Source organism: Hippichthys cyanospilos, chromosome 12, assembly GCF_059441005.1.
Source record: "Hippichthys cyanospilos isolate Australia breed blue-spotted pipefish chromosome 12, RoL_Hcya_1.0, whole genome shotgun sequence".
NCBI classification, from domain to species: domain Eukaryota; kingdom Metazoa; phylum Chordata; class Actinopteri; order Syngnathiformes; family Syngnathidae; genus Hippichthys; species Hippichthys cyanospilos.
In genome coordinates this window covers 9342487-9370258 of record NC_142380.1, presented here as the reverse complement: position 1 = coordinate 9370258, position 27772 = coordinate 9342487, and the positions used below count along the sequence as shown (strand labels likewise).

At 42.0% G+C, this 27772-nt stretch overlaps 1 protein-coding gene across 1 annotated transcript; it reads right to left on the bottom strand.

Moving 5' to 3' along the window:
- Nucleotides 1-209: 209 nt before the first annotated feature.
- On the bottom strand, nt 210-26247 carry nyap2b (neuronal tyrosine-phosphorylated phosphoinositide-3-kinase adaptor 2b). The gene is made up of 7 exons (XM_088430092.1): nt 25504-26247; nt 19854-20048; nt 13999-14309; nt 8094-9167; nt 4671-5975; nt 4357-4460; nt 210-3859 (listed from the first exon to the last, which is right to left on the bottom strand). Exons 2-7 carry the CDS (start codon nt 20030-20032, stop codon nt 3575-3577), a joined length of 3258 nt encoding a protein of 1085 aa, XP_088286218.1. The 5' UTR covers nt 20033-20048; nt 25504-26247; the 3' UTR covers nt 210-3574.
- Between the last annotated feature and the right edge of the window lie 1525 nt (nt 26248-27772).

Sequence of the window (27772 nt, the reverse complement as noted above, 5' to 3'; positions counted from 1 at the left end):
TCATATATTAAAAATGAAGAGCATTTTGCTAGAAACATGAAGTTGACACTCATGGTTTGCCTTGGGGTCCACATAAAATTATGTCATTGGCCAGATCTGACCCCCGGCCTTGGGTTTGACACGTGGAATTAGCGTATCTCACATTTGACCCACGTTTCTGAGTTTCACGTTTGGCAAATTCCTCTGGGAAATAAACTCACTAGCAGTCATTTTCTCCATGGCAGATTTCAAGTTCATATTTATTTAATTCTCTTAACAAAGCCAAGTGACAATCAGAATACAGTACATTTTTTTTTTCCTCAAACATGTTTTTTCCTTTTTTAAAATTTTTTGAAATACGCAAAACAAGAGAACACTCAGTGCAATAAGACAGAGGACTCTGACAGTGCGGTGCTCTCTCTACCTTTTCACAGTGCACGTTTATACACACAAAAAGATTGTACATCATCATCATCGTTATTACATTTCCAAACTCCTCCGCCAGCTCCCCAAGTATTTTGGGTGCGGGGCAAAGTGAACATTTTAAAACAATCATGTTTTTGTTGTATTTTTTTTATTTTTAGATTCAGCTTGCATACAGTGTAGCTAGGCACACACAAACACAGAGCTCACTTCCTCGCAAGCTCTCACACACACTGAGCGGTACAACACCGAAGGACCTCGGTGGGGGTTACTGCACTGGCACCCTGGAGCTCATCCGTCAAACCCATTCTATTTGGCAATGTGGACATTGCATTTGAATGTGCAAAAGGGGACCAATCGAGATGACAAAAGCGGGAGGTTGAGGTAGAGGGAGAGAGCAGAGGGAAAAGGAACTTTTTCTTTTTTTTTTAACCAGCCTGATTGGATGTGATGGAACGATGACGGGCAGTGCAGTTTTCTTGGGAAAACCTCCCAGATTTGGAGGCCTTTGTGCAACCCCGGTCCTTATATTCTTTTTTTTTTTCTTTTTTTGCTGTTGCCATGACGTAGGTCCTTGATGATGTCTGTAAAAGTTTCCAGCCAATCGCAATCTATCCAGGCTGCCAAAGCCTCAATGAAGCTTTTACTTCCCTGCCAAATAAAACGCACATGGCACAGCTCGCTACTTGTCACGTTTTCAAAAATATATACTGTATATAAGCATCATCTTGAAAGGTATTTCTTAAGCAAGTGCATATGGCTATTATAATCTGCAGTAAAATCAAGACATGTTCTAAAAGCTCAGGTGTTGATTGTACAGGCTGGTTGTTGGCATCAAGTATTTACACTGTTTTGTGGTACTTGCAGCGCGCATGGCAAAGTAAAGGCGCCGGCGTTCAAAGGACCAGCTATTGCCACCAAGCCCAATTCGAAGAATCAACCCATTCGAAGTGCAACCACACAGTTTCTCGCTTAACCCTTGTGCAGTGTTGTGTCCATTTTTTGGACAAATCCTTCGACATTCTACTAGCAGTATTTTAGCTAAGGTACCGCACACTACTGGTAGTGTGAAAACTAAACGGCCGTGCCATGTTGAACTTTGACACGTTGTCACCACCTGGGTGAAATTTCAACTCCCGAGTGTCTTCTTTCAATGCTTTCCTTTTGATGTAAAATGCCTTTTGATGTGAAGATCAAAGAATTGGACAAAATAGTGCACAAAGGTTAAAACAGGCTTTGGCTGGTTTTGGAAATTATACTGTTAATCATGTATTTTCTAATTTGCTACCGTGTCTTAAAATATGACAGAAATAATTAGACTTTCTCAGCCCCGCTACTAAACTCTCCCTACAAAAGGCTGCGGTGAAGGGACTTTTCGTTGTGATACACAAACAGAAGCGCACTATGATTTCTGTTTCTGTTCTAGTGTGACTCATGTACATTTGGAACAAACTGAAGTGGGCTTGGAAACAAATCTCAAGCATGACCGTCAGGGATGGGCATTTGCCAAATTCCCTTGATCGACTATGGAGGTATATTTCTTCTTTATTGTCATTTCGATGGGACGGCAGAATGTCTCCTTGATAGTTTGGGATTAATTTTGCTGACAGTGCTGGATTGTGGTAAACGATGCTGCATGTTTGAATGAAGCTCAACTTCCCATAGCTGCCATGTTGGGCTTCTTTAGATGGCAAACCATTTGATACTGAATTGACAGCGCACGCCGTTTTGCTTTAAATGCTTCGAAACTCGATTAATCAACAATCCGATCTACATTTGACAATCGATTAAACCCATTCCTAATGTCGACACTAGTGTTGTAGTCAAGACCACACCAACGGAGACTAAGACATCATCGTGAGTAGAAAGTATCGAGACCGGGACGAGACCAGGATTTTTAATGGTCCAGACAGAAACAAAACTAAGATTTTTAAAGGACCAGAGCCAGACAAGACCAAGATTTTTAAAGGTCCAGACCGAGACAAGACCAAGATTTTTAAAGGTCCACACCGACACAACAGTAAGATCTTTGGAAGTCGAGACTGTGACAAGACCGAAACTGCATATATCCGCCTCAGATCAGGCCTATTCGTTTGTGTCAACTTCTATGTTCGGTTTGTCTCAGTGGGACATGATGAGACATCATTGGAAAAGCCAGGATGCCTTTAACTGAGAATACTCCTAATTAGTAGGGTAGCTCTAATGAGTCAAAAGGTAAATAACAAAACCAATGTCCACTAAAGTGAATAGGCTGGGTCTCAGGAGGTAATCTGAGAAATTACACGCACAAAAAAGATAACCGGAAGAGTAAACTGTATCTTTTTTTTTCTAATTTAGTTTGCAGCAAACACAAGCAAACAAATCAAATCTCAAATGTTAGCAAATTTGCTGTTTCTCCTCTACAAATTATTCAATTTTTCGCTTGTCACAGCATTAGCAGTAGTAGTAGTGATGATGGCGGTGGTCTCGACCAGCCTTGATCAAATATCCCAAGTCCGCCCTTTCCAAAACCGAGTAAAAATGCCTTTGATTCTGAGATATAACCGAGACCCTTAAAAGGTGGTCCCGAGTCGGTCTCGAGACCAAGACCGACTTCGAGAACTACAACACTAGTCGACACAACTCCTCAACCGACAATACAACAGTGAAAATGTCAAATAGATGCAGACAAAAGCGAATCGACTATTCGTTTTTGTGCTTTTAAGCACAATGAAAGTGTTGAGTCTAAAAATAAAAAATAAACAGTTATGCTACCACAGGACAAGTATTCGTAGATTATTTAAGATCAAAGTAAGCAATAAAACATAAAAAAATTAAAACAACAAAACAAATGGAAAATTAGATGGCATCTACATCTGCTATACATAGTTAAAGATGCTCTTTAATCCCCATCTGATTTAGAAAATATCTATTCCTCAAATATCTACTCTACTAGTTATATTACAAGAATCCAGCCACATGAAATAGAAAAATATCAAATATCACCAGCGATGATAAGAAAACATGACAACCTGAACAAGCAGAAATATTGCTATGGTAACACCATTGTCCTTTGACATCAATGAGCATCATCCCTCCGGTGCTCTAGTTGGTTGTCTAGATGTCCTCAAGGGGTGAGGAAGGGGACCATTCTGGGTAGTGTGGCAGATGGGAGGTGTGTTTTTGAATCAAGTCAGATTGCAGTGTCCCAGAATACAGTTGTTTGCGTCGGATAAGGAGGAGGACGGATCTTTTTGGCCCCGCTGCTTTTCCCGCAAGCCGGGAGGACCGAGGCGCTCTCTTGCTTGCACTGACTTCGTTCGTGGTGCCTGTCCTCACTCCGGTCTGGAGGAGGCCTCTCCAGATAGCGCTGCAGTTGAGGATGTTGTCTGGAACGGATTTCTTTGCAGAGGGTTCGCTTCCTCTCGATCTGCTCCAGCATGGTGGTGTCCCCACATATCCATGGCATCTGGGGCATCTGAAGGACAGAAACAGTGGTCTATCAACGGCACTCAATCACAGTCTTGAATATGGCTTGGCGGTTTACAGTTGTTTAAAAGTCAAGTGAATGTTGGCGAGTGTCAGCGAGGGCTCCGGCTCTTTTGAACTCGTTGAGGGTTGCCAGTCCGTCGGCAGACATTCACCTTTACTGCTTTTGTTTCAAGGAGGTTTTGCGTATGTTCAAAAATTCCATGTAAACAGAGCAGTCCGGGCCATCGTCTGGCAGCCACCACACGAACGCCTTGAACAATCCCTGAAAAGATCTAAACAGTCGCTACCCTCACCGATACTCGCCAACGTTTGTTCCTCGATGGGATAGGGCTTTTGCTTTTGGTTATTTGGCCCAACTACAAGCAACTACATGCTTCACTTTGGAGCATTCTCCTACAATGATAGTTTGAGTTTTGAAATAATTTACCTACAAATGGATTACCCATGGTACTGGTAACTGCACTCAAACTTTGATGTGCTTACCTGGCTCTGATGAGCCTCTGCTGCTCTCCTTTGTGGTGTACCGATTGGGGAAGGGTTAGCAGACATAGAAGGTGACCGCGCATATTTAGGTGCTGCTTTCATATCTACAAAAACAAGAACAAAAGTCTCATTTTAGGAACGTTTTGCACAATTGTATTCCACAAAAACCTAGATCATCGTAATATAGTTTGGTCATGAACAATTTTTAAGTGGACATTAGAATGCGTTTGATAAATGCAGTGCAAAATCCATACCATGTTTCATAATGTTTGATAGCCAACTAAACAGAACCAGAGGACAAAAAGTACGCTCACCAGTTACGGTCATCGGGGGGCTTCCAGTTGATCTGCTGTGGTGAGTAGGCGTGGTGGTGGATGAATGCTGGCCCGACACTGCGCTCCCGTTCCTCTCTTGTCCTTTCGACGGGTCCGCACTCGGATTTGTCCTGTTCTCTCGTCGCGGTGTTCCGTCGGATCTATGTCCCCTTTCTTTGCTGTCATACCTGTACTCCATCACCGTGGGACTCTTTGTGATTTTACCATCAAACTGGTGCTGATCCGAGCCGTTCAAGCTTCTGTCCTTGCTGTCTCGTCTCACTTCGAGGCCGGTTCGGCTCAGATCTTTGCTGTCCTGCCTCGGCAGAAGAGGTGGCGGGAGGTCTCCTCCGTTGTGTATGCTTCTCTCTCTCCCCTCTTGCTTGGATTCAGAGACATATCCGACCCGGTCCTTACTGTTGCTGCTCCTGGGCGTCTCTTGTCTGGGAAGGAGCTCGGGCGGTTGATCTATTCTTCCCTCGTGTCTGTGCTCCATGTCGTTCCTTGCCCTCTCTTTGCTGTCCTGTCTAGGTAATAAATCAGGACGATAGTCTTTGCTATCATGCCTGTATTCTGAAGCGGTTCTAAACCGGTCTTTGCTCTCCTGTCGGGGTAGAAGCTCGGGTGGCTTGTCTCTGCTTTCGTGCTTTGAGTCCACCCCGTTTCTGACTCGTTCTCTGCTGTCCTGTCGGGGTAAAAGCTCCGGGGGCTGATCCAGCAGTCTCTCTCGACTTTCGTGTCTGCAGTCGACACCGTTTCTACCGCCGTCTTTGCCGTCTTGTCTCGGTAGCAACTCTGGTGGCGCCTGCTCGAGGAATCGCTCTCTGTCTTTGTTTTCTTGTTTGAGCAAAGACTCCATACTGTGTCCCGTGCCCCTGTCCTTACTGTCTCGTCTCGGCATCAAGTCTCCGTTATTAATCCCTCTATCTTTTGAGTCTCTTCTAATCAGCGGAACGGGTTCTACGGAGCTGCAGCTCCGTTCTTTAGAATCCCACCTAACCGGAATGGGCTCCACACTGCTGTAGCCTTGGTCTCTGCCATCCCGACTGTCCCTGCGAACGAGTGGGGCGTCCACGCCACTTCGTTCTTTGCTGTTGCGCCTGTGAGACAGTGACTCCACGTTGCTGGATCGATCCCTTTCTTTGTCTTTTTCTTTGTCTTTGTCTCTTTCTTTGTCTCTGTCCCTGCGATGAGAGGACTCTTTGCTGTGGCGCTCCTTAGAGTCTCGCTTGGACTCCTTGCTGTGGCTGTGGCGTTCTTTGCCCTCACGTTTGGAATCGCTGTGGGACTTACTTTTGGCCTCAGCTGTGAATAATCATAGAAGGTATAAATAATAAGAAGTTAATGGCATTGAGCATGTAGACATGCTAATTATCAAATATTTGTTCATATGTGAAACACAGCATCATTTAATTCATAAAGTTGCCCTTTACTGAAGATTTGTTGTTTAGAGTGTTGCATTACGAAAAATTGTCCTCTAGGTGGCACCAACTGCATACTGAACAAAGAATTTAAGCCCTTCCTTATTGATTATACTGGTTTATTAAAGTTGTTTGATCATAGTAGTTTTTATGATGAGGACGATATTCAAGAGGCCATACAATGACAATTAAGGCGTTGTATTCTGTATAATATTCATTATTATTTATATTGTGATGATTGTGTGTGTGATGTAGTAGTATTAGTTGTAGTAGTGCCAAGTGCCACATCTGCAGTACGTACATGGCCTTATTTTACTTAAGACTTAAGAATGCCTCAGGCTGAAAACCCTTTCTTAAATCTTCATTGACAGTCTCAGATCCAGCTTTAACACTACTGTAATTCCACACATTATATTCCGGTGGGTGTTCGTGTAGAAAAACAATAAAGGCATTACAGCTTTCCACTACGCATCATAAGGCAGAACTGTGGTTCTATACGGCTCCTATATGGGCTCTTGCATAACAGTACTGTTCATAGGCATGTGTCATATACTGTATGTGTGGCAAATGGCGATTAACCAGTTGCTATGTGGGTCACACTAGTTGTTGATGCTTGAAAGAAAAAAAAAAGAAGCTCTAGCGGTCGTGATTGTCCTCCCACACACACACACACGCATACACACGCACGCACACCCACGCCCACACACACACGTGTTTGTGTGACTAATTAAAAAAAAAAAAAAAGTCTTATACTAATAGAACATTAGGAGTAAGACAAAAGCAGCAAGGTTCAGATTAATTCCCGGAAATGAGATGTTTTGTATCTCCATTTTGATTTAAAAATAATAAAAGATGATAAAAACGCAAATGAACTTTACTGTCAGGCATGTGGTAAATTCAAGTTGTGTTAATGTCAAGACACCTAAATTGCCTGCAGAGTGTAAAAGCTGCAGCTGCATTCGGATTGGCTGCAACTGTTAAGTAGACCATACAGTGATTGGATAGACAAGAGCATCTGTAATGCTCCGATGAGGTGTTAGATTGGAGTTGAGTGCCATTGCTGTCTGCACATCAGGAGCGTGTTGCTCCGCCGAGCGCCGGCATGTCCTAAGCTCTGATTGGCTGCTCTAGCCTCAGGGAGAGAATCTGCAAATAAGAAATGGAATTCTCCTTCCACTGTTGCTATGTAGTAGTTGCTAAGAGTACAGTGTAAGGATAGATATCTAGGCTGTTTCTGTGGTTCATGTTTCGATCAAACTGAAACATAAGGAACATCTCATTCTAAATTATTTAGCACTAAATTAGCTCCTATGTAAAGCATTGCCTGGGATACATGTTTAAGAAAAAACATACACAAAGTCATTTGGCAGTTCGAATAAGCCTTTGCCTGGTTCTGACTATAATCCCTTCAGATTTAATAATAATATCTGTATCAGACTCGGATCACAGTACCTAGATTATTGAACATGGAATGCTGCACAGGAAGACACAAAGATCCACTATTTCCGGAGTTTTCAACAAGACAATCGCCAGAAGGCAGGAGACCTACCAGATGCTAAAATTTGGCAGTGACATAAATTGACAGAATAAGGACTGATCAAAACAGAAGGACAGCACAGATTTAAGTCTTGGTCAAAAAGATGCAGAGACCAGATTGAGATAGTGGATGTATCTTTCAAGTGATGCTCGAAATGGAACTGCCAGGTAGGAGACAAAAAGCTAGAAACGAAGCCGCCAGGTATGAGACAAAAAGGAACATCAATGGGTACATTTATGAATGTGCAGAGGATGATTCGAGTTGGCAACTCAATTGAGAATGGATGTCGAAAGTGGAGGAACAGGGTTAATAATCAGGACTAATGATTTGAAGTTGGACAGTGCTATCAACTTTGTAATGCTGCCAGCAAACAAGGGCACTCTATAATTTGCAATTGTTAGCTCTGATCACATTCTTTGAGGATGGATGATACCCGATTTCAAGAACATGTGTGAAATGACTTACTTTCTCCGGGCTCTTTGGATTTTCTCCCACTGGTGTTTTTCTTCAGCATGTTTCTCCCAGTGGTAAACAGGTTAGTCAGTTCATCCAGCGGGCTCGTAGGTGTCCGCGAACGTCCCGTGGAGACGTTCTGCATGGAACCGTGGAGTCGTCCCACACCATCTTGGGGCGGTGACCCTTTGCCATGAGGTGTGGCGGAAGCGCTCCTGGGCAGTCCCCCCGGAAATGGCACCGTAGTGTCGAACGGCGGCGTTCGCATCAGGCTCAACGGGGTGAGGCAGCGACCCATGCTGACTGGGGACGGGCACGCCGAGTGGCTGCGTTGATAGGAGGAAGAGGTGGACGATTTGTAGAGAGTACAAGGCAGGGGAGGCGCGGAGGAGCGCCCGGAAACCGTGAGGGTCGGCGTGGCCGTGAGTTCTCTACGGATGTGTGCTGATGAGGGCGGCTCGGCAGAAGAGGTCGGAGATTTACTGTAAGATTGGTTCTCCAGCATTGGCAATTTGGTAACATCAAGCGGGGTGAGGGGAGACTCGTCCGAGTTGGGCGAGCATTGGGCCGGTGCCGGGGGAAACACCAGCAGCGGAGGCCTGTGGGTAAGTAAATTGGGAAACGGTGCAGGAATATCACAGAAAGGAATGTTTCTCGGAGTGGAGCATCGACTGAGAGGTTCGGGGTCATACGGCGCCGGGGTAGGGCATGCGGAACGACACCCCACCGGGTCACTACGGTACTCCATATCATCCAGCATGGGGTACTTCATCTCCTCGTACACGGACTCCCCTGGCTCCTCGTCTTCGCTTTTGGAGAGTTCTCGCACCCCGACATCTATCCCGCCCATCTCGATGTAGACAGGCTCGTCCTCGCAGTCGTCGGTGGGGCTGTCGTCGCTCTGCGGCGGTGAGGTATTGCGCTCGCACGGGGAGCACGTGCGGTGGAGCGTTTTGGCAGGGCACATTCCGCCGCCTCCGTGCGTTTTGATGTATGACTCGTCAAAGGAAACGCTCAGTTGTGTGTTTGGGTTCCTCTTGGGTTTGGGCGGTGGCACCCGCCGGCAGTCCTCACTGCATCCATGAGCTGTGAGACAGATGACAACCTTTAAAAAATGTACAGCTCTTGTAAGCCCTTACCAATCCTTCTTCTCCACACACTTTCCACTCTGCTCAACACTTGTTACATTTAATGGTTCTAACTTTTAAAGTGCAAAACAAAACAAAGAGTTGAAAACAAGCGCTGTAAGTCTTTGTACTACCGACTGAAGTACTTTTTCTTTGTCTTCTGCTTGAGAGAAGAAGAGGGGCAAGATCTCCACCAGAAAACGTGCTAAGCCTAGTGGTCAAAGACGGACTGGGAACGTTTTTGGTGACTGGGGGGGCAAGAAAAGCCTGGCTTAGGGGCAGAGGGCCAGGCTTAGAATACACTGGGGAACCTCTCAAGAAAACGAGACTATCATCATTCGAGGTTGGTTTTGGATTACACCACAAAAAAGAGAAAAAGGTGCATTGACCGAACAAAATTTTAATCTTTTTTTTTTTTTTAAACATATTTACGTAGTTATTAAGTCTTCTTATCCTCATGTGCTGCAGGAGCTCACGTTAATTTCCAAACGCAACTTATAATCAGTATTTTGAGCATCATCTTTGTTCTTTCCTTGTACTTCCTGATACACTGTGGATCCAGTAGTCTGTTTTTTAGAAACTGAATACCCGAAAGGCCCATTGGAACATTTTGAGTTCCTAAAGGTTCTCTGTAAAGCAGTGCTGTCAGAACGGGTGTTTTTGGGGTGTGACAAGCTCTAGGTTCCTTGCCTTGATTTTTGTGAAACAAATTCCCCTCATATTTTATTGACTGTAGATAAACATCAACAAATCCTGCCAAAATGAAAGGCAAACCCACTATAGATACTGTCACGGTCACAAATGAAAACCCCACAGTAGATTGAAGCAGCAAAAAACAAACGGAGACGTAACGAGGGCTCACTACAATCTTTTTGCTGCATTTTTTGAATGAATCACTGAATGAATCCTAAGCGGTAATGCAAAGCAACACGTTGCATGGTTCAGTGGGTCAGATGTAGGTCAACGTGCATGGCTAAGAGCGGTATCTTGAGTCAGATATGTGGGAATGGTTGAGGCATATGCGCGTTTCTAGGTCGCATATACAGCAGCGGAAGCAGTATGCAAGTGCGGTATCTGGGTCACACACAAACACACGCGGTGGAGCTTTTTTCTGATTGCGGTGACGTGGCATTGCAGTGTGAATCTCTTTTGATGTGGTGCAGTGAGCTTATATGATGTTTCGCTCGACCAGTTACTGCAGTAGAGCACGTCATCCCCTCAGAGTCTTGCACGTAACTCGTTGAACTGTCGTCATACAGTACTCGTTCGACGTGGTTTTGTGGGTCACGCGTTTTGATCGAGCGTCCCTCCCGTTGACAGGCCTGCTGGTGGTGAGTGTCGCTGAGACCCAGATCATGGCAGAAAATTTTCAAGCTGCGGGTTTTATGCCTTTAATAATTCAGACAGCAGATGGCCCAGACACACGCATATACTTCTCGTAACTCTATGACTCACCAGCATCCTGGCACACACACACACTCGCTCGCACACTCATACACACACTCTCAACTCTGCCTCCTCCCACACTCCAAAAACATGCATGGCAGGTGTATTGAACACACTAAATTGTCCTTAAGTCTGATTGGGTGCGTGAGTGGTTGTTCGTCTCTGTGTGCCCTGCAACCAGTTCAGGGTGTCTCCCGCCCACTGCCTGAAGTCAGCTGGGATAGGTACCAGCAAGCCTGCTTTGATTTTGAATCAGTTGGCTCAGGGTCACTGCCCCAAGACATTCATAGCAAAAAAAAAATTGATTAATCGCTTGTGCATAACTTGCTTAAAACCTACCACCTATGACATTTTTAAAATGTCAAATTAATTGAATTGGATTATAGCTCAACCCTACTAATGGCATCATGCACCCACACTAAGCTGAACAAAATATAGGCATACAATGTTTTGCAAATGAGTCACTGTAAAACAATTTAGACATGAGTTGTTTCATGTTTTAATTCATTTTCTCTTAATTTGAAAGGGAAAATAAACTACTGTATTTTTATCATGGCATTAAAAAAGCACTCAATTAGATTTGTTGATACCTGCAGAAATCCTGTTAAAATCTGCCTTCATGTACCTCCACGGGTATGTAATCAACTGAGAACCATTGGACTAATCCATAGTCTACATACGCTTTGGCATTATGAGAAAAAGCCTAGAAGTACGTTTTGCAAATATTTGCAAATAACATTTAATGTGTTTGTAAACTAGCTGAAATTTGCAGTTTGTTGAACAAGTTTGCCATTCACAAATGTTGACTCCACATTGGCTGTTCGATGCTCATGTACAAGGGCACTGCTATTTTGAATGCTAATTATTATGGAAAGACACAAATGAAGCCATCCGTTGAACAGTTCCCCTGCGGTAAGTCATAGATGATGAAATACACATAAGACTGGTGCTCAATTGCTTGTTTCCTGATTGCCTCATCCTGATGTTTGGCATCAGGGCACATATTTCACACGGCACAAAAATGCAGCAAAGCATAGACACTGAAATAGTGATGCTCTCATCTTGGTTAAGTTACAAATGTACTTATCTGGGGCAGTGGTTCTAAAGCTTTTTTTCAATGATGTACCTCCTTATTTTTTTTCAGGCAAGTAACCATAACCATTTTAAAACATTTTTGGATGGAAAAAAATGACAGTGTTGTGCCATTTGTGTCTAATCTATTAAACTTTGGAATTTGTAGTGGTCCCTCCAAGCATATTTCATTCAACAACAAAAAAATAAATAAAGCACACAATATATTGCAAAGGATACACTATAACACAGATTAACAATAAATTCCTACATGTTCCAATTCATAAGCTCTTAATTTGAAAAGAAACATTTCTAATACCTGTTTCGGCTTTACAATGCATACTTTTAGCTTTGTTGTTTTCCTGCATAGCACTTATCTATTCTTTAAATATCTCAGACCCCCTGAAGTGCTTCCATGTACTGATCCTGGGGAACAGCATTTAATTGAGTCTGCCTGTTGCTAGACGTCACTGTCATGGATCGATGAAGAAATATGTTTTTGCACAAAAATGCTGGTTTATGCATCAGATGAATGAAATTGCCTGATTTCGCGTGACATATCTGCATGGCGTAGTGTTTGGGAGTTACAATTTCAGTGTGTCATGATTTCAATGGGACATTTACAGTAAGTTATAAGTGCCTAAATATGTGTGTTTGCGGGTGTGCGTGAGCATGTGAGTGTGAGGGGCATATGCGTGCATGTTCCTTCATCAACAGATGCATACTTGCACAAACAGGTTTGCGTGGCGGATCCCTTTCCAGAACTGCTCGTGACATCTTCGTCGTGTCCCTTTTCCTCTCCCTCGATCGCTCCTTTTCCTTCCCTCCCTCCCCCTTTCATGTTTACCCGCAACCCCGTACCCTCATCCTGAGGGAAACTCAAATCTAGGTCATTCGCTCCTCCTGAATGGATTCTACTCTACCAAGCTCCGCCCCTTCTTGCTACAGTGCACGCAACCCTCCCCCTCAGCCAGGAACACCCCCACAGCTTGGCCGCCATTGGCTGCCCCGCCTCAGACTCGGGCTCCCCGCAGCCCCATTGGACGGCGCTGCACGGGAACGTTGCGATTGGCTGGGTGAGGGGGGGGTCTAGTTTCTGTGGGACGGTTGCCGTGGTGCCCAGGAAGATCTGCGCACACACGGACATCCCCACCAATCTCAGACAGGCTGGGCGAGTCCCCTTGCATCACATTGGCAGTCAAGCATCCGGACTGAAATGGACACCGAAAACCTCGGCAACCAGTTTTGCTTTGCTCTCACGTCTCAAAACTATAATAGAGGATTTCCTCATGCACAGTACTTATTGATAAACAGTGATGGCATTTTTGCCCATTTTTTTTTTTTAACCTGCTACAGACCAAAGCAGTAATGGAATCAAAAATCTATTGTTTTCTTTAAAAGCAATTTCATCCATTCATCAAATAATCGTTACAAGAATGTTGAATATAGTTTTTAGGAGTATGAACTCTTCAATTTAATGAAAACTCTGCATACTCTGTATTGCAATGATGGACACCTAAACTGTCCCTATTGAATATTTTCATAATGGATTATTCCATAGTTTATTCCGTGGATCAATTGAATACAATTTTATTTTGCATAACAGTATGTTTATTTGCAAATTATTGTTTGGTAATTCACATATTAGCAAAAAAGCAAATTAAAAAAATATATTAAACAACTTCAAACGAGAGTGACTGATGGTGTATTGGCCAACCTTTTTGAAACCAATAGGGTTATTACTTCGATCCTTGTTTTCAAAGTAAACATATTTTTGCAAAAAAAAAAAAAAAAAAAACTACAAAGGTTAACAAATAATATCTGTTTGGGGCCTGGGAAAGTATTTGGACAATTTTCATTTAAAAACGGGCTTTGATGATTTTTTGATTCTTAACCTCTTTAACGCCAAAGTTTTTTTTTTTTTTATTAATATTTTATATCTATTTAAAAGATTGTAGTTTGATCGTGCTTAGAGATAAAGGACTAGTGTATCGATATTGTACTATTTTGAGAGTTAAAATATTTACTGTATCGATTAAATTGATAACCGATTGTTGTCAATTAATCGATTAATTTTTTGCTTGGTATCGGCACTCATAAAAAGTAGTTCTTTATACGTTTTGAACGAGGCATCTGCTGGTCCGGTTGTATGCGACGACGGCTGGCGAGCTGTCACGTCGTGTCGCTGTGGGAAAAGCGGGCTTGAGGAGGGCACCTCAAAGGGGAGCTAAAAATAACACCGCACTTGGGTGCCAAGTGCCACCAGCACTCACCATCACATCTTTCTCCGCGGCAGGCGGACGCGGGGCTGTGGTCCACCGCTTCGGACGACATGCTCAGCTTGGTGGCCGGGTCCCTCCTGGGCTTGGGCGGGGGCTGCTTCCTGGAGGTGGGGCTGCCCACCTCTTCGTCTCCGCCCCCGCTGTTGCCGCCAACCGAGTGGAGTGACTGGGAGCGCACGGAGAAGCCCTGCCCGCAGGCCAGCGCGTGCGGATGGGCCACGGCCATGTGTTCCTGCGGCTCTGGCGTGCTGATGGAGCCCATGCGTAGGTGCTTGCCCTCTGTTGCTATGTCCTCCCCCGTCCTTTGCAAAATGGGAAAAAGGACACGGTTTAATGGTGTGCAATTGCCGTAAAGCCAGGGGTGTCCCCTTGCAACTTTTTTACTTTTCATACAACATCGATATGCGTATAGATATGAAACCGAAGAAAATAAAGACCTACAACATTTTGTACTCTTACGCAATGTGGAAAAACTAAAAATATATATATACTTCATGTTCAAGTTCATTTGCTCCAAATTTGAAAATTTTTCCTGTCACTGCTTTAAATAGCAATCAGATCATTGATACCTGGATGTAGACCAGTCCTTCTCCAACAGTAGGGCAGGTGTCCCTGAGAGCAGCGTGGATATCCCCTATAAGTTGCATTTTTTTTCATTTTCAGACGTGGTAATTCACTTGGTAATTTTTTGTCTGCTTTAGACTAACCTCTAACCTGTACAAATGTGGTTCAAAAAACGTAATTAACGATTGTTGAAAGATGATTATTTTTTTTTTGTTAATGTTTTGTTAAATAGGATACAGTTTTTATGTTACTTACAATATAGCATTTATATTTTACAGTTTATCTTATTTATAGTCATTGAGATGAGTGGGGGGTGTTAAGTTTTCTCTTTCCTGCTTTGCAAAAAAAAAAAAAAGAAAAAAAGAAATGAGAAGCACTGATGAACAACCTATATAATACAACATCAATATTGGATCAGGACACACCTATTTATATGTACATATGGTAAAAATTGATGAAGAATTCTGCTCTAAAAATATAAGACACGTGAATCATCAAATGCAATACTGCTATAAGATGGTTATAAGGAAAATAAATGCACTGGAAATGCAAGTTTGCATAAATTTTGGAAATTTACGCTAACAATCCAGACAAAATAGAGCTCCTCCCTGACACGCAAAGATCGCAGTTCAAACAATATTACACCAACAATGAATTGCAATATTGCTCTGAGGTGATTTATGGCAAAAAATAATCCAGTGGAAAAAAACATTATGTGGTTGAGCAATTTCCACTAAAGACCTATACTAACTTCCTCCCTGACATGCATAGATTGTAATATTCAAACCTTTCTTGACACCAACAATTAACTGTATTATTGCTGTGAGATGATTTGAAGTGAAAATCATACACAGATAACGCACATGCATCTATCGCATATGATTTAGCAATATCCACTAACAACCCAGACTAAATTTAGCTCCTTCCTGACACAAGAATCTTAAAATCCAGCAAAATTTTCTTAACACCAACAACTACTTCCCTATTAGCCAGAACTTTGTGGCAATTTACAAAAAGAATCCCAACATTCTTTATAAGCATCTCATCAACTATCTGAGAGTACGATTCATTAATTTGTGAGTTATAAACCACGAATAGATAACATTGCATCATAGAGGGACACAGCATTCATATTAAAGCCTTGCATCCTTGTCCAAGCTCCAGGCTTTCCTGTCAGGGGACAACTAATAGAAGACTCCTTGCACAGTGTACACAATCAACATGGCATGTTTCTCCTCCCTCTTCCTCTCTATTCCATTTTTTGCACATGTCACTTGAGTGTTAAATCAGTGTTAACAGCTGTGCTACTGTCCTCTGCAAACTGCTTCCCTTTTCACAGTAAGGCATTGATTAGAGTTCCACTTCTGGATAGTATAGATGCCGCTACTCACATTATTGCACTTTTAACCCCCCCACCCCCACCCTCCGGCGTGTACACAATCAATCTTTATACATGGGTGATTGGCATGAAAGGAGCCTTAATGATGTCTGTGTGGCGCATGCTAATGTCTATGATTCACGTGGACAATGTGGAGCTTGACACCTTAGAATTTTTACTAAGCATTTATATTATCAGGAAAATAAAAAGGGTAAAGCTGAGGCATTTCAATTAAACAAATACCAAGAAGCGGAATTCACATGTTTTTGTTTGTTTTTGCTGTGTGACTTTGCTGATTCTGAACCCCCCTCCGGCCAGCTGCTGCGCAGAAGGTGCAACACGGTGGGGTCTGGTCTGAGCTGTAATCTGCCTAGCAACGCCGTAACCATAGAAACAAGATACAGAAGCCAGGCACAATAATAAAGCGCACGTGTGCTCGTCTGGCATGTGCAGATTGATGAGGCCTTAGAGTGCTTATGTCCTGTTCATTTGAGGGCTTTGTTTTGTCTTTGTCACTTTTAATTCGATTTTTAGTGCCGTACGACCCCGCCCGAGCACACAATCCTGAGAACCGAGCCGAAAAGAGGCATGCTCTTTGAGCAGCGTGTGCATATGGTGTGTTCATGTTGACAGATAGGATAGGGGGCACGGAGTCATTGAGGAAGATTACGCTTTAGGAAAGAGCTGGTCCCCACACACACACACACACACACACATACACACACTCACTCATTCTTTACAACAATGGTAGAAATATATTAATTGTAACCCCATTAACATAAACAAAAGAAAAAAAAAACAATACAGGTATATTGTAAATTTCAGACTGAAAAAAACATATCTTAAAGTGCATCAAAATGCCTGAAATACAAAACAAATGTCAATCTTCCTTTAAACTGAAACATTTTAACCAATCGAACGGTTTGATGCTGAAAAAAAATACTAAATCAATAAATAATTGTATGTCCATGATCTGGAAAGAAGCACCAATATCTCGAAAATATTAACCCGAAGAGAAATGTATTTAACATTGTGCTGTTTTTTTAAATCGTGTTTTCTTAATCAATAATGTGATTATGAAACAAAATACAGTATAATATAATATAATACGAAAATTGTGAAAGTTTATAACTCCCGCACAGACTTTGACAGTAAGAGTGCCACTGCACCACCTAGTGCCATGGATGTGCAATTACACTTCACACATCAAAATTCAACTGAGTGTTTTGTATTACTCATGGAAAAAAAAAGAAGCTAATGTTAATTTGGTGACCGTTCCAGGACAAGAGGACGTCTGCAGAGAGATTCGTTTACTGTCCTGTTACCCTTGCGCTGTCTTTGAACTGTTGCCCAATGCTGAAATATTTATACACAGTCACAAGAGGGAAAGTGCCCCCCCCCAAAATAATTTTCATGAAGCCATATGTAGGTCGATTAAATGACCTCCGTGCCTCACCCCACAAATCTCCCTGTTTTTTTTCTGTCTTAATTGACTGTCTGAGATTGAATGAGAGAGCGAGTAGTTGCATGTAAATATGAGAGCACACGTGTGAACAAAACAGTCCTAGAAAAGATAGAAAGCGTGTGGGAGAAAAAAAAGCGTTTCCAAGAATAAGGAGGAGAGTGTGTGTGTGTGTGTGTGTCTGTCTGTCGGGGGGTGGGGGGGTTGGTGATTAAATGCAAGTACCATTGCAGGAGATGTGTTTCTGCCTGGTGACAGCTGGAACAGCCGACGGCCAATCAGATCAACACGTTAGCTTTGAGTGAGGCCGGCCTTCCCGGTTTCGCCATCCTATATGCTTTTCGTGTGAATAAATTGCCATGATTCAAGACATCTTTTTTTTTTTTTTCATGTGATGCTGCACCTGTGCTCTGTTCTCTCAGCCAATCACTGGGCAAACAGCCTATAAATAAACCGGCTTGTTGACATATAATTCATGGATTTGGGTGCATGGATATGGAGGAGGAGGATTTTTTTTTAAGAATAAATGTACAATTTATAGAATGCCATCTGTTTTGCTATGGATGGTATGAGAAGGAATGATGGACGTATGCACGGCCACCCCTCTCTGAGGTATTCTGTCACCCTGGCCACCCCGCTGAAAAATTTCTGGCTGCAGATATTAAATATTTAGTTGTTTTGCATTATTAAAAATTCTATTTTTTATACTATTCATTCATAAATGTTGTAAATCTTCAATCAAACAATGACCAAAGCTGCTTATATGAACCCCCCAAATTTTAATTTTCCTCAATCACGCTGGATGACAATGATTTAAATCAATTTTAGTGGAAGAAATACACAAAAAACATTGATTTAAATGTCAGACTTTTTTGCATTTTCATACAAAAATAAAGAATACTGATTTAAAATCAGTTCGAGTTTAAACGTAATATTCGTAGTTTGCACAAAACTTATTTATTTTATTTATTTATTATTTATTTTGCCATTTTTCGCAGTAAAACCTTAATATTTTGTTTATAATCATTTATTCAAACCCACTTTTCTGCTTGCTGTCAACTTAATATGATATCACCTGTGCTCACAACTCAGGTAATGACCAATCATGGCTGAACTGTTGGCCATGTGACATTCTTAAGCTGAACCATGATGGGAGCCGGAGCCCTCAGCACATGTGATATCATTTTTAGTCGAAAGCAAGAGAAAAAAAATGTGTTCTTAAAAGTATAAATGGTATGAGAAGAATAATTTAGTTATCAAATTTCCATTCAGTCCCAAAAACGTCATTTTACGTTTTAATAGTCCAGACATTCGGGTTTTTATTTATATTGACAAATTAATCCAATTAGTCAATTTATCACCTAGAATGAAGTATTGTCAAGTGTCCTGCTCGCGAAGAGGTAAAATGTCAGCATGAAGGGTTTGAAAGAATTGGGCCAAGTGGCCGCAGGGTCCCTGTGGCGCAGGCGTTTTGCCACATTTGGAGGATTGCGAGTACAGACTATGCCCACCCCGTCATCTATGGAGGATAATTAGTTTTTCACATTTAGATTTATTTAGGACTTGGATTGAGGTCATCACTGCTCCATTTTGGGAGCATCTTTTAGAATTAAGAAAAGAAGGGTGAGCTGTCACTTAAGTGTCTTTTAGGGTGCAATCAGTTGAAACTTGTTGGAAATTGTAGAGATCAAACAAAATTGGGGAAACAGTGTCTTTAGTTTGCAACGTCTTTAGTATATGTGCACAACATAGGGTTGGGTGATGGATCAAAGTAATTTGATTCAATCGTCATTTAAATCGAAGAGTTGAAAATGATCTGGATTGTAAAAGCTTTGGCAAAGGTTGTGGGATATATTTGGTGCTAAATACTTTATTGTGGCATTGAAAGGGATTCTCAATGAATAACATTTGAAAATATTTGCCCAAAAATATAAATAAGCACCTGAGAGTCAATGTTTGGGCTCTGAAAAATGCAGAATTACGTCTTTGGTATTGAATGAGTACATTTTTTGTTAACTAAATAATTTTTCACGTGCAATTATTTCTTTTAAAAACACATTCTTTTTCTCTTGTGGAGTGAAAACGAAATCACATTTGCTTAAGTCTCAGGCTATGAATGTCACATGACCAACAGGTGAGCCGTCATTGGCCGTTATCTGAGCCCTGAACACAGGTGAAGCAAGTACAAACGGTATTGTTTTTCTTTAAAAGGTTTCAATTTTACACGGAATAATTTAGTTCAAATTATAGACAAGACATGACCATTTAATGTTAAAAATGGCAAAATAAATGGACTATCCCTGCAAGCAAGGTATGCACCATCTATGCATGTTAAGCTTATTTTAAAACTGATTCAAAACAAGAGTTCATTATTTTTGTCAGAATGTTTTTTGTCAGGATTTCTTTGTAAATAACAATTATATGACAATTATTTGTTCCTACCTCCTAATGGCTTCTTCCTGTTTCCTCTTCTTGTCGTTTTTCTCCTGCAGGTATATCCTATTCTTCTCATTCCTGGCCTTGTCCAGGTTCTGAGCCAGCAGGCCGTTGAAGGCTTTCAGGCCGTTCTCCTCGACGTACTGGAAGAAGCGGATGCTTTCCTCCTCCTTGGAGCTCATCATTCTTCAAATGATTCCACTGCAAACACAAAGTAAGGCTGTGAAGGGAACTTTTCTTATTCAAGGTCATCCTCAGTGAAAAGTCAAGCAAAGATAGCCAGGCTATTTATAGTTTGGGATGTTGCGCTTCCAATTTCTTACGCTTGCCGTGGAAGGTTGATGCCGCTAATGAGCTTTGCATCATGTCCGTTTCCTCGGAGGATTGCGACATCCCTCCGAGGTCACGTGACACGCGGTAGACACAAACACACATGGACAAGTACAGTAATACGCAAACAGTCAAAGGATCGGCAGTACTCAGTTTTAACATTTTGCAGTACAATATTCGACACCGCTGTTACTTTCTGAGAGGCAATTTTATAGAAGTATGGAATTGTTATTCACTAAAACCTTCCAAAGTTCCTTTGGACACATTTTTAAATACACTGCAAAATGTCATTATTAAGAAACGGCTGATAATAAGAAATATTCTTAATTTTTGTCTAAAAATTAAAATATCTTGTCTAGCAGAAATTCTTAGGAAAGGAATGCTTATTTCAAGACATTAATTCAAGCATTTTCTTAAGGATTCTTCACTTAAAAAATATATTTTATTTCTCATGACAATATGAAAAGCTTTAATGTTTCTTCATCTTAAGACCAGGGCCATTTTTCTTCATTTAGGAAATAATGACAAAAAGAGAATCTTTTTAACAGAACGGACTTAAACATAAGCATTGGTTTTAGCATTTACAGTTAAACACACCTTTTTATTTCCTAAGTTTAATAATGTATTAAAATTATGTTCAACCATTTTTTTTTCCTCATAATGCCATGCTGTATCAACTTCTATGTGTCCAAATGAAACAAAAAAAGCATTTGGACTACAATATACCACAGTTGAAAATTAAGTTACAAATACTTGTCATGAGTATTTTTTTTTTTAATTTAGTGCATGATTTCTGATAGCTTGTGGCATTATGTGGAGAAAAAAAAAATGTTTTTCCTATTTCCCCATTATTACAATCAAGCGTAATTGAAAATATGTTTAAACGTATGTTTAAATATGCTCAAATATTTTATCAAATACAATCGGGCACACTTTTGGGCTGAATACAAAAATCAACAATTTTTTTTTCTCTTAACACCTTTGGGTGTTGACCTGCCCATGTGCAAGTAAAAAAAAGCTAACTTTTTAGCATTTAGCCTACACTAAACCAATACATTTGAAAATTAAGGACACATGATGGTTTGATGGTTTTATTCCTTTGCAGTGCATGATGATTAAATTCAATTTTTAGCATTACTCAACAAGTACAATTGAACGTCTTTGCATTTACGTTTGAATGAGTTTGCCAGTCATAAAGAGTCATTCCACATCCATATAATAGCCTGACCAGGCTGCAGCTACGATTGCACCTTAAAAAAGGAGCTTTCATCTGAAAGAAAATGTCGTGGGCTGCGATGAGAAAATGTAATACTCCTGGGAGCAACTGCACGGATTAATTTTTGCTCGACTGCAGCTCGAGATTTTGCATGCGCGCTCAATCGTCTTGTATTTGATGTCTAAAAATAGTCAGTGCGGAGTTGTTTCTTGCTATAAAAGACCACCGCCACTGACAGCATCAGTGACATGCATTGCGACAGTGTGGAAAAAAAAAAAGCCGGTGCCCCTCAGTCGCTCCGTTTTTTTTTTTTTTCCTCAGTGGTTTGCAGCCACTTGGATGATCCAGGCAGCGGTTAATGAGGACGTTGAGAGTTCATCGTGTTCATGTGCGCACAAAATAGAAATTAGGAGAGTTTGACTCCGGAGAAGACAGCTCATGCTTTTATTATGTAGGTCAGTGTTTTCAGATGAGCCTCATGCTTGTTTACGTGTGAGAGAAGCACCAAGGGGAGGGGGAGGGGTTACCGATAACTCCATGGATGTTTGTGTGAGCCGGCATGCTGGGGGTACTTGGAGGACAGCCAGATGGAGATTGCAACCACGGCAATCGTCTACCTAGTGTCTAGGCATGGGCCCATATCAGATTCTCACGGTTTGATGAACTTCAGCAAAAATATCACCCTATCACGGTATTACATTTTTGTTTGTCCAATTCAACGCTATTTTATTTTTAAACATAATATTGAATATTTGGAACAGGGGGTACATTTGAAAATGTGTACCATTTTCAGTCCAAATCAAAAAATACATAAAAAAAAGTACTGGTGAGACTGTATCACTGAACTGCATGGAGTTGTATCACTGAACTGCACATTATTTTTGTTTTTTCGAGATATGCTATTTTTTTAAGACAAACACCTCCAATTTATGCTCCATGCATGCCAAGAAAGTAAATAACTAAACAAAATGACAAAATAAAACAGCAATTGCCATCTAATTATATTCAAAGCTTGTTGAGACAATTCTGCGAGTACTAGTGATACCGTATCACTGAACTGCATGGTGTTGCATCACTGAACTGCACATTATTTTTGCTTTTTACATTTATGCTATTTTTTTAAGACAAACACCTCGTATTTATCATCCATGCATGCCAAGAAAGTAAATAACTAAACAAAATAACAAGAAAAAACATCAATTGCCATCTAATTATTTTCAAAGCTTATTGAGCCAATTCTGCGAGTACTAGTGATACCGTATCACTGATCTGCATGGTGTTGTATCACTGAACTGCACATAATTTTTGTTTTTTATAAGCTAACCCTTTTTTTAAGACAAACGCCTCCTATTTATCCTCCATGCATGCCAAGAAAGTAAATAACTAAACAAAATAACAAGAAAAAACAGCAATTGCCATCTAATTATTTTCAAAGCTCGTTGAGTCAACTTTGCAAACACTAATGATACCGTATCAGCAAACCGCACTGCGCTTCCATGCATGTCCACTCTGAGGCACTCTAGACTTTGAAAAAAAGAATCCTCCAAAAATAACGATGTGATATAGTTTCAAAATAACGGGATGTTATCATCAATTTAACCCTTTAAATTACACAGAAAGCACATTTGTTTGACGAGCATGTGCATTCGAAAGAAAAATAAAAAAAAACATTTTAAAGCTAGTATGTCACTGAAGGTCGAATGCTGGTGGGTCTCACTACAAGGTTACCACAAGGTCACGCGAGGTTGCCAGATATTGCCAAAATGCTATATTGGAATACAGTGTATAGAGGAGGTCTTTCTCCAAAATTCTGTCATTGTTTTTTGAAGGGAAAAAATATAAAACATTGCATTTGAAGGTGCTCCCAATTTTTGATTTCTTTGCAGGCCATGAACTCCAGTGAGACCATTAGGTCACAGGGTTCATTGCTTGCCGCTGCAATTTTATGCTGCTTTTGGGGATCCACTTGGCATCTCACAGTGCAAATCAGGTCAGCCAAGCCCGAAAGATGTCGAGGTATCCCCCCCCCCCCCCCCCCCCTGTCTTATTGCTGATGAGCAGACATGTAAATGCCACAAATTGGAATATGCCTGGCTTTGAAAGGACACGAGTGCCCCGGTTCAACGTGCGAAGGATGCGGTGCTGGCCAGGCACAGTTCAAACGGCGTTTGAGCTGAATTAAGCCTGTCTGCCTAATCCCCGTAAGCCTGCAGCAGCACTCGCCACTGGAGTCGGCTTGTTTATCACACATCAGCCCAGCCTCTCACATTGGATTGTCCTCTCATAACTCATCAATGTAAAACGTGTGTCTTATTTGCTCATCTCCATAAAACCTGTCAATTGGCAACCCATTTACCTCAGTGCCCCCCCCCCCCCCCCCCCTCCACTATTCGCTGGCGGTTCTTTTTCCAAGGCCTCTGCCCCAGTTGACATTGGCTGCAACAGTTGGAACACAGATGTGCTCTTTGATTGCGACGTAAACGAAAGTGGCACGCGCTTTCTGTTCCCAGGCAACCGCGTGACACAAGAGAGCCGGCGTGGATATTTTGCTGACACCATGTCAAAAAGATTGCAAGGCCGCGATAGCCGGCTGACGGGATGCGTGGATGCTCGTGTTTGTGTTCCAAGCCCATTGGTCAAATTTGCCCCAAAATTTGTGAAAGGGACTGTATCATGGGAGTTCAACTTTTTGAAGGTTTTAAACAGGTTACATTGTTGATTTCTCATCCTAAACACCCTCAAAGTGTTATATACCTTCGTTGATGCATTTCAAATCATTCTTTCCTTTTTCAGCGCTCTTAGCAGCGGCCCCGCCCGAGCAGAAAAACATGACTTGTGAGAGGCCTGATGATGTTAGCAAGCCCTCATATCACCAGTGCAAGAGTAAATACACGCCAACCATATCCATATTCTTCATTTTCATTTTGGTTCTGGAGTTGAGGAGGAGAGATTTTGATGTGAGCCGACCAAGTAAACAGCATCATTTCATTTTTAAGTATTCGTTTTACTGTGGAAAATGCCGAAGTGTGTTTGGGAGCACATAGCCGGACAATCAACTTCAGTAGTAAATAATTCACCTGCGGGCTGAACTTTTAGCATAAATACTGCTTGAACAATTTGATAGGGGGAACGGCTCTTAGTAAGAGCGGTCTCTTTCCTGTTTTGCATTTTAATGCCTGTTTTGGCTCTTCATTCACTTGGCTGGGTTAGTCAGCATGTCCCTCGTGAAGATAAGCGGTCAGGATGATGGATAGATGGATGTTTTGTGGCTGGCCTGCAATGAGTGACATCATTAAGGGGGCGAGGCAGCCCAGTGGGACGTGCGGCTTCAGTAAACAAGACGTTTCACTTCCTGGTTGGAAATATCAGTACTATAACTAATGTTTAGTGATAAATTAAGTCGCAAATGTGTCACATGCAATTTATATGCATGTATAACTGTGGAAAGTGTGAAATATCACAGTATGAGTCCTGTTTTTTTTGTAGAAAATGTTATGCATCAAAAGAACTCATGGTATTGACACTGGTATTGCATTTAGGACTACTTCAATAATGAACCCCCTGTGAAATAGTTCTTCAGGCAAGTTGGCCTACCCCCAAAAAGCAAGTTTGATACAAAAAACAAAACGGTTTTATTTCTGGCTCCTCCTAATGAAAATGGTTTTACTTATGACAATGTGAGACTGTCTAAAACTCAGGAAAATAAAGGCATACAATGTTTTGTAAAGGAGTGGGTATGACACAATTCAGGACAAAGTTGATTTGTGTTTAATTTGCTCTTAATTTGAAAAGAAATCTGTGCTCCTCCTGCCACGGCATTAAAAAGCATGAAATTAAGTTTTTATCAGCAGAAACGCTGCTAAAATCTCACGTAAGCCCTGAAGTTCCTTCATGTACCACTAGAGGTACCCCCCACTTGAGAACCGTTGTCCTAGTTCCGCTACCCAGGCTTAACCAACTAGCCTGTTATTTTTTTTCACTAATCTGTTTTAAGAGTGTGTCCTTGCACTAAAAAGGGAAATGCAATCTTTGATTTGAATGGTGTGTGTGTGTGTGTGTGTGTATTCGTTTGTACCCACAGTGGTCTTGTGCCCCTGCTGGTTTGCTTACCAATGTATCTTGGGTCTTGAACCGGCACATCCAGTACACACTTGGACCTTTGCTGGAGCACCAGTGTACGATTCCCCTTAAATCCACAGAGAAATCCATCCATTGTACGGTCCACTCGGTCAACTTGCTAGAAGGATTCCCCGTGACCCGGGATGAGGATCAAGAGAAACTGGGCCATTGGGAACCAGGCCCAATGCTCCCTCCCCTCCGGTCCCAATGGCGGCAAACCCCTAGCCAGGTGCCAGCTTTACCACGCCGCTCATCAGCACATGCTAGCCGAGGAAGGAAGACGCAGTAGAGCTGCAGACCGCACCCGCCGCCACCAACGCTGCCGCCGCCGCAGCTGACATGACACACACACACACACACACTTTCACCTCAAATGCCGCTCGAGCTTGGATGCTCAACAGTCTTGGAATTTGGATTTAAAATCTATTCCTGCACATAATTGTCACACACGACGTTCGGAAATCCGCATCCGGATCCGAGAGATGCTTTTCCAGGACCGAAGTCCCGTGGCCCTCGTTCCAGCTGGTCCTCACTGGTCCAGTCTGTCAAGTCTGCTGGAACAGATGACACCGGGCTTCCCGGTGATAGATCAAAACAAGAACACGCCCACCGCTTGGTGTAGCCACCTTCCGTTAGCGCGTCATCCTCTGGACCTCGCCTCCCTTTTGCTGCTTCTTCACACCCTTTCCTCTCTTGAGTGCTGCGGCCGTACTGCTCGTACTGTAACCGGAGCTTCTTCGTGTTTTTCTGTCTTCAGAACCATGGAGAGCTCTAGCTGTCAGAGAGGGGAGGAGTGAGGGAGTTGGGAGGGGGGGGGGGGGGGTGATCCTCCTTTCCTGAGTGGTGAGATGGGGAGCAAAGTAGGCGGAGCCAATTGGGTTGCCAGGGCGTGACCTCATTAGACTCAACCTCCTCTTCCCCTGGCAACCACCTCTCCCCCATCCCCCGTCACCCCCCGCCACCCCCCTTCTCCTTTACAGCGCGTGAACAAAACCGAGACACAAAAATACTTTGCTGCGAATGTGTTGCTCTCAAGTGCATTTGTTAAAATCACAGCAGCCCAAACAAAAGATACACAAAGAAGATTTGGTTTTGCTGCGTGCACACGCTGGCGTTCTGCAGCCTTCCCTCCCCAAAAAATATCTTTGCATATGCAAACAAAGTAAAACATGCAAATGCAAAGCTTGTTCCCGCCGGCTGGATTAAAGCAGGCGAAGAGTTGAACCTGAGTTGCATGAACTGTCTAGAGCCTGCAGCAGCAGTCTGTCTTGTCTGTGGGACCACTTTGGGGGGGTTTAGTCCAACATATTTGATTGTTTATGTGCTGGCAAGGCCTGCTATATGCAGTGCACACATGTGGGGGGGGTAAACACTCTGGGCTGGGGTGGGCTCTGCTCGAACGGATTAACACAGTGGACACAAAAGGATTAAGCAGAGATCTGTTGTTTTCATCAACCCTTCCCTACATATCTCTTAACTCGGCCCCTTCACTTTCCCGTCATGTCTGCAGAGGAAAAACCTGCAAAAAAATCAGCAGCATAACATGTTGGAAATGCCCAGACATGCAAAATGCAAAAAATTGCTTTAAAGTTTGAGCCTATGGAAGTGTGGAGCTGCCGACGTGGAGTACAAACACTTTTTACTGGCAAACCTGCAAACATATTTGCAAGTATGTTTGAACACATTTGCAAGTGTATTCAGACATATTTAAATGCACTCAAAAATACTTGCTGTACATTTGAAACAATTGCAATGCCATAGGGCATTGACTTTGAATTTTTGAATTTTTCAAATCTAAATAATGCTATTTGTTATGCGTGTGCAATTCGGTATACCATGACATGATCGGAAAACGGGCTATGTTTTAGCCCAAAAAAATCAATTTGAATGTGTTTGCATATACGTTTAAACCTATTTGTAAATATGCTCCAATATACTTCCATGATGCTAAAAACGGTGCTTTTCCTATAATGCCACAAAAACTATACCCCAGGACATTATGGGAAAAAAAATAATGTTTTTAGCATTTAGTTGAGAAATTAATTTGACTATGTCTCTGTGTGTACTTTTAACGGTATTTGCAAATACATTTCGGTGTACAGTACCTCCCAAATGCTAAAAACATTGCATTTATCCTCATAAAAGGTTTTGACTTGAACATGCAAGTAAAGGAAACAAACAACCCCCCTTTTTTTGCATTCGGTCAACTTTATACTAATATGTTCAGAAATTAAGTAAGTAAAACAAATTTATTCATAAT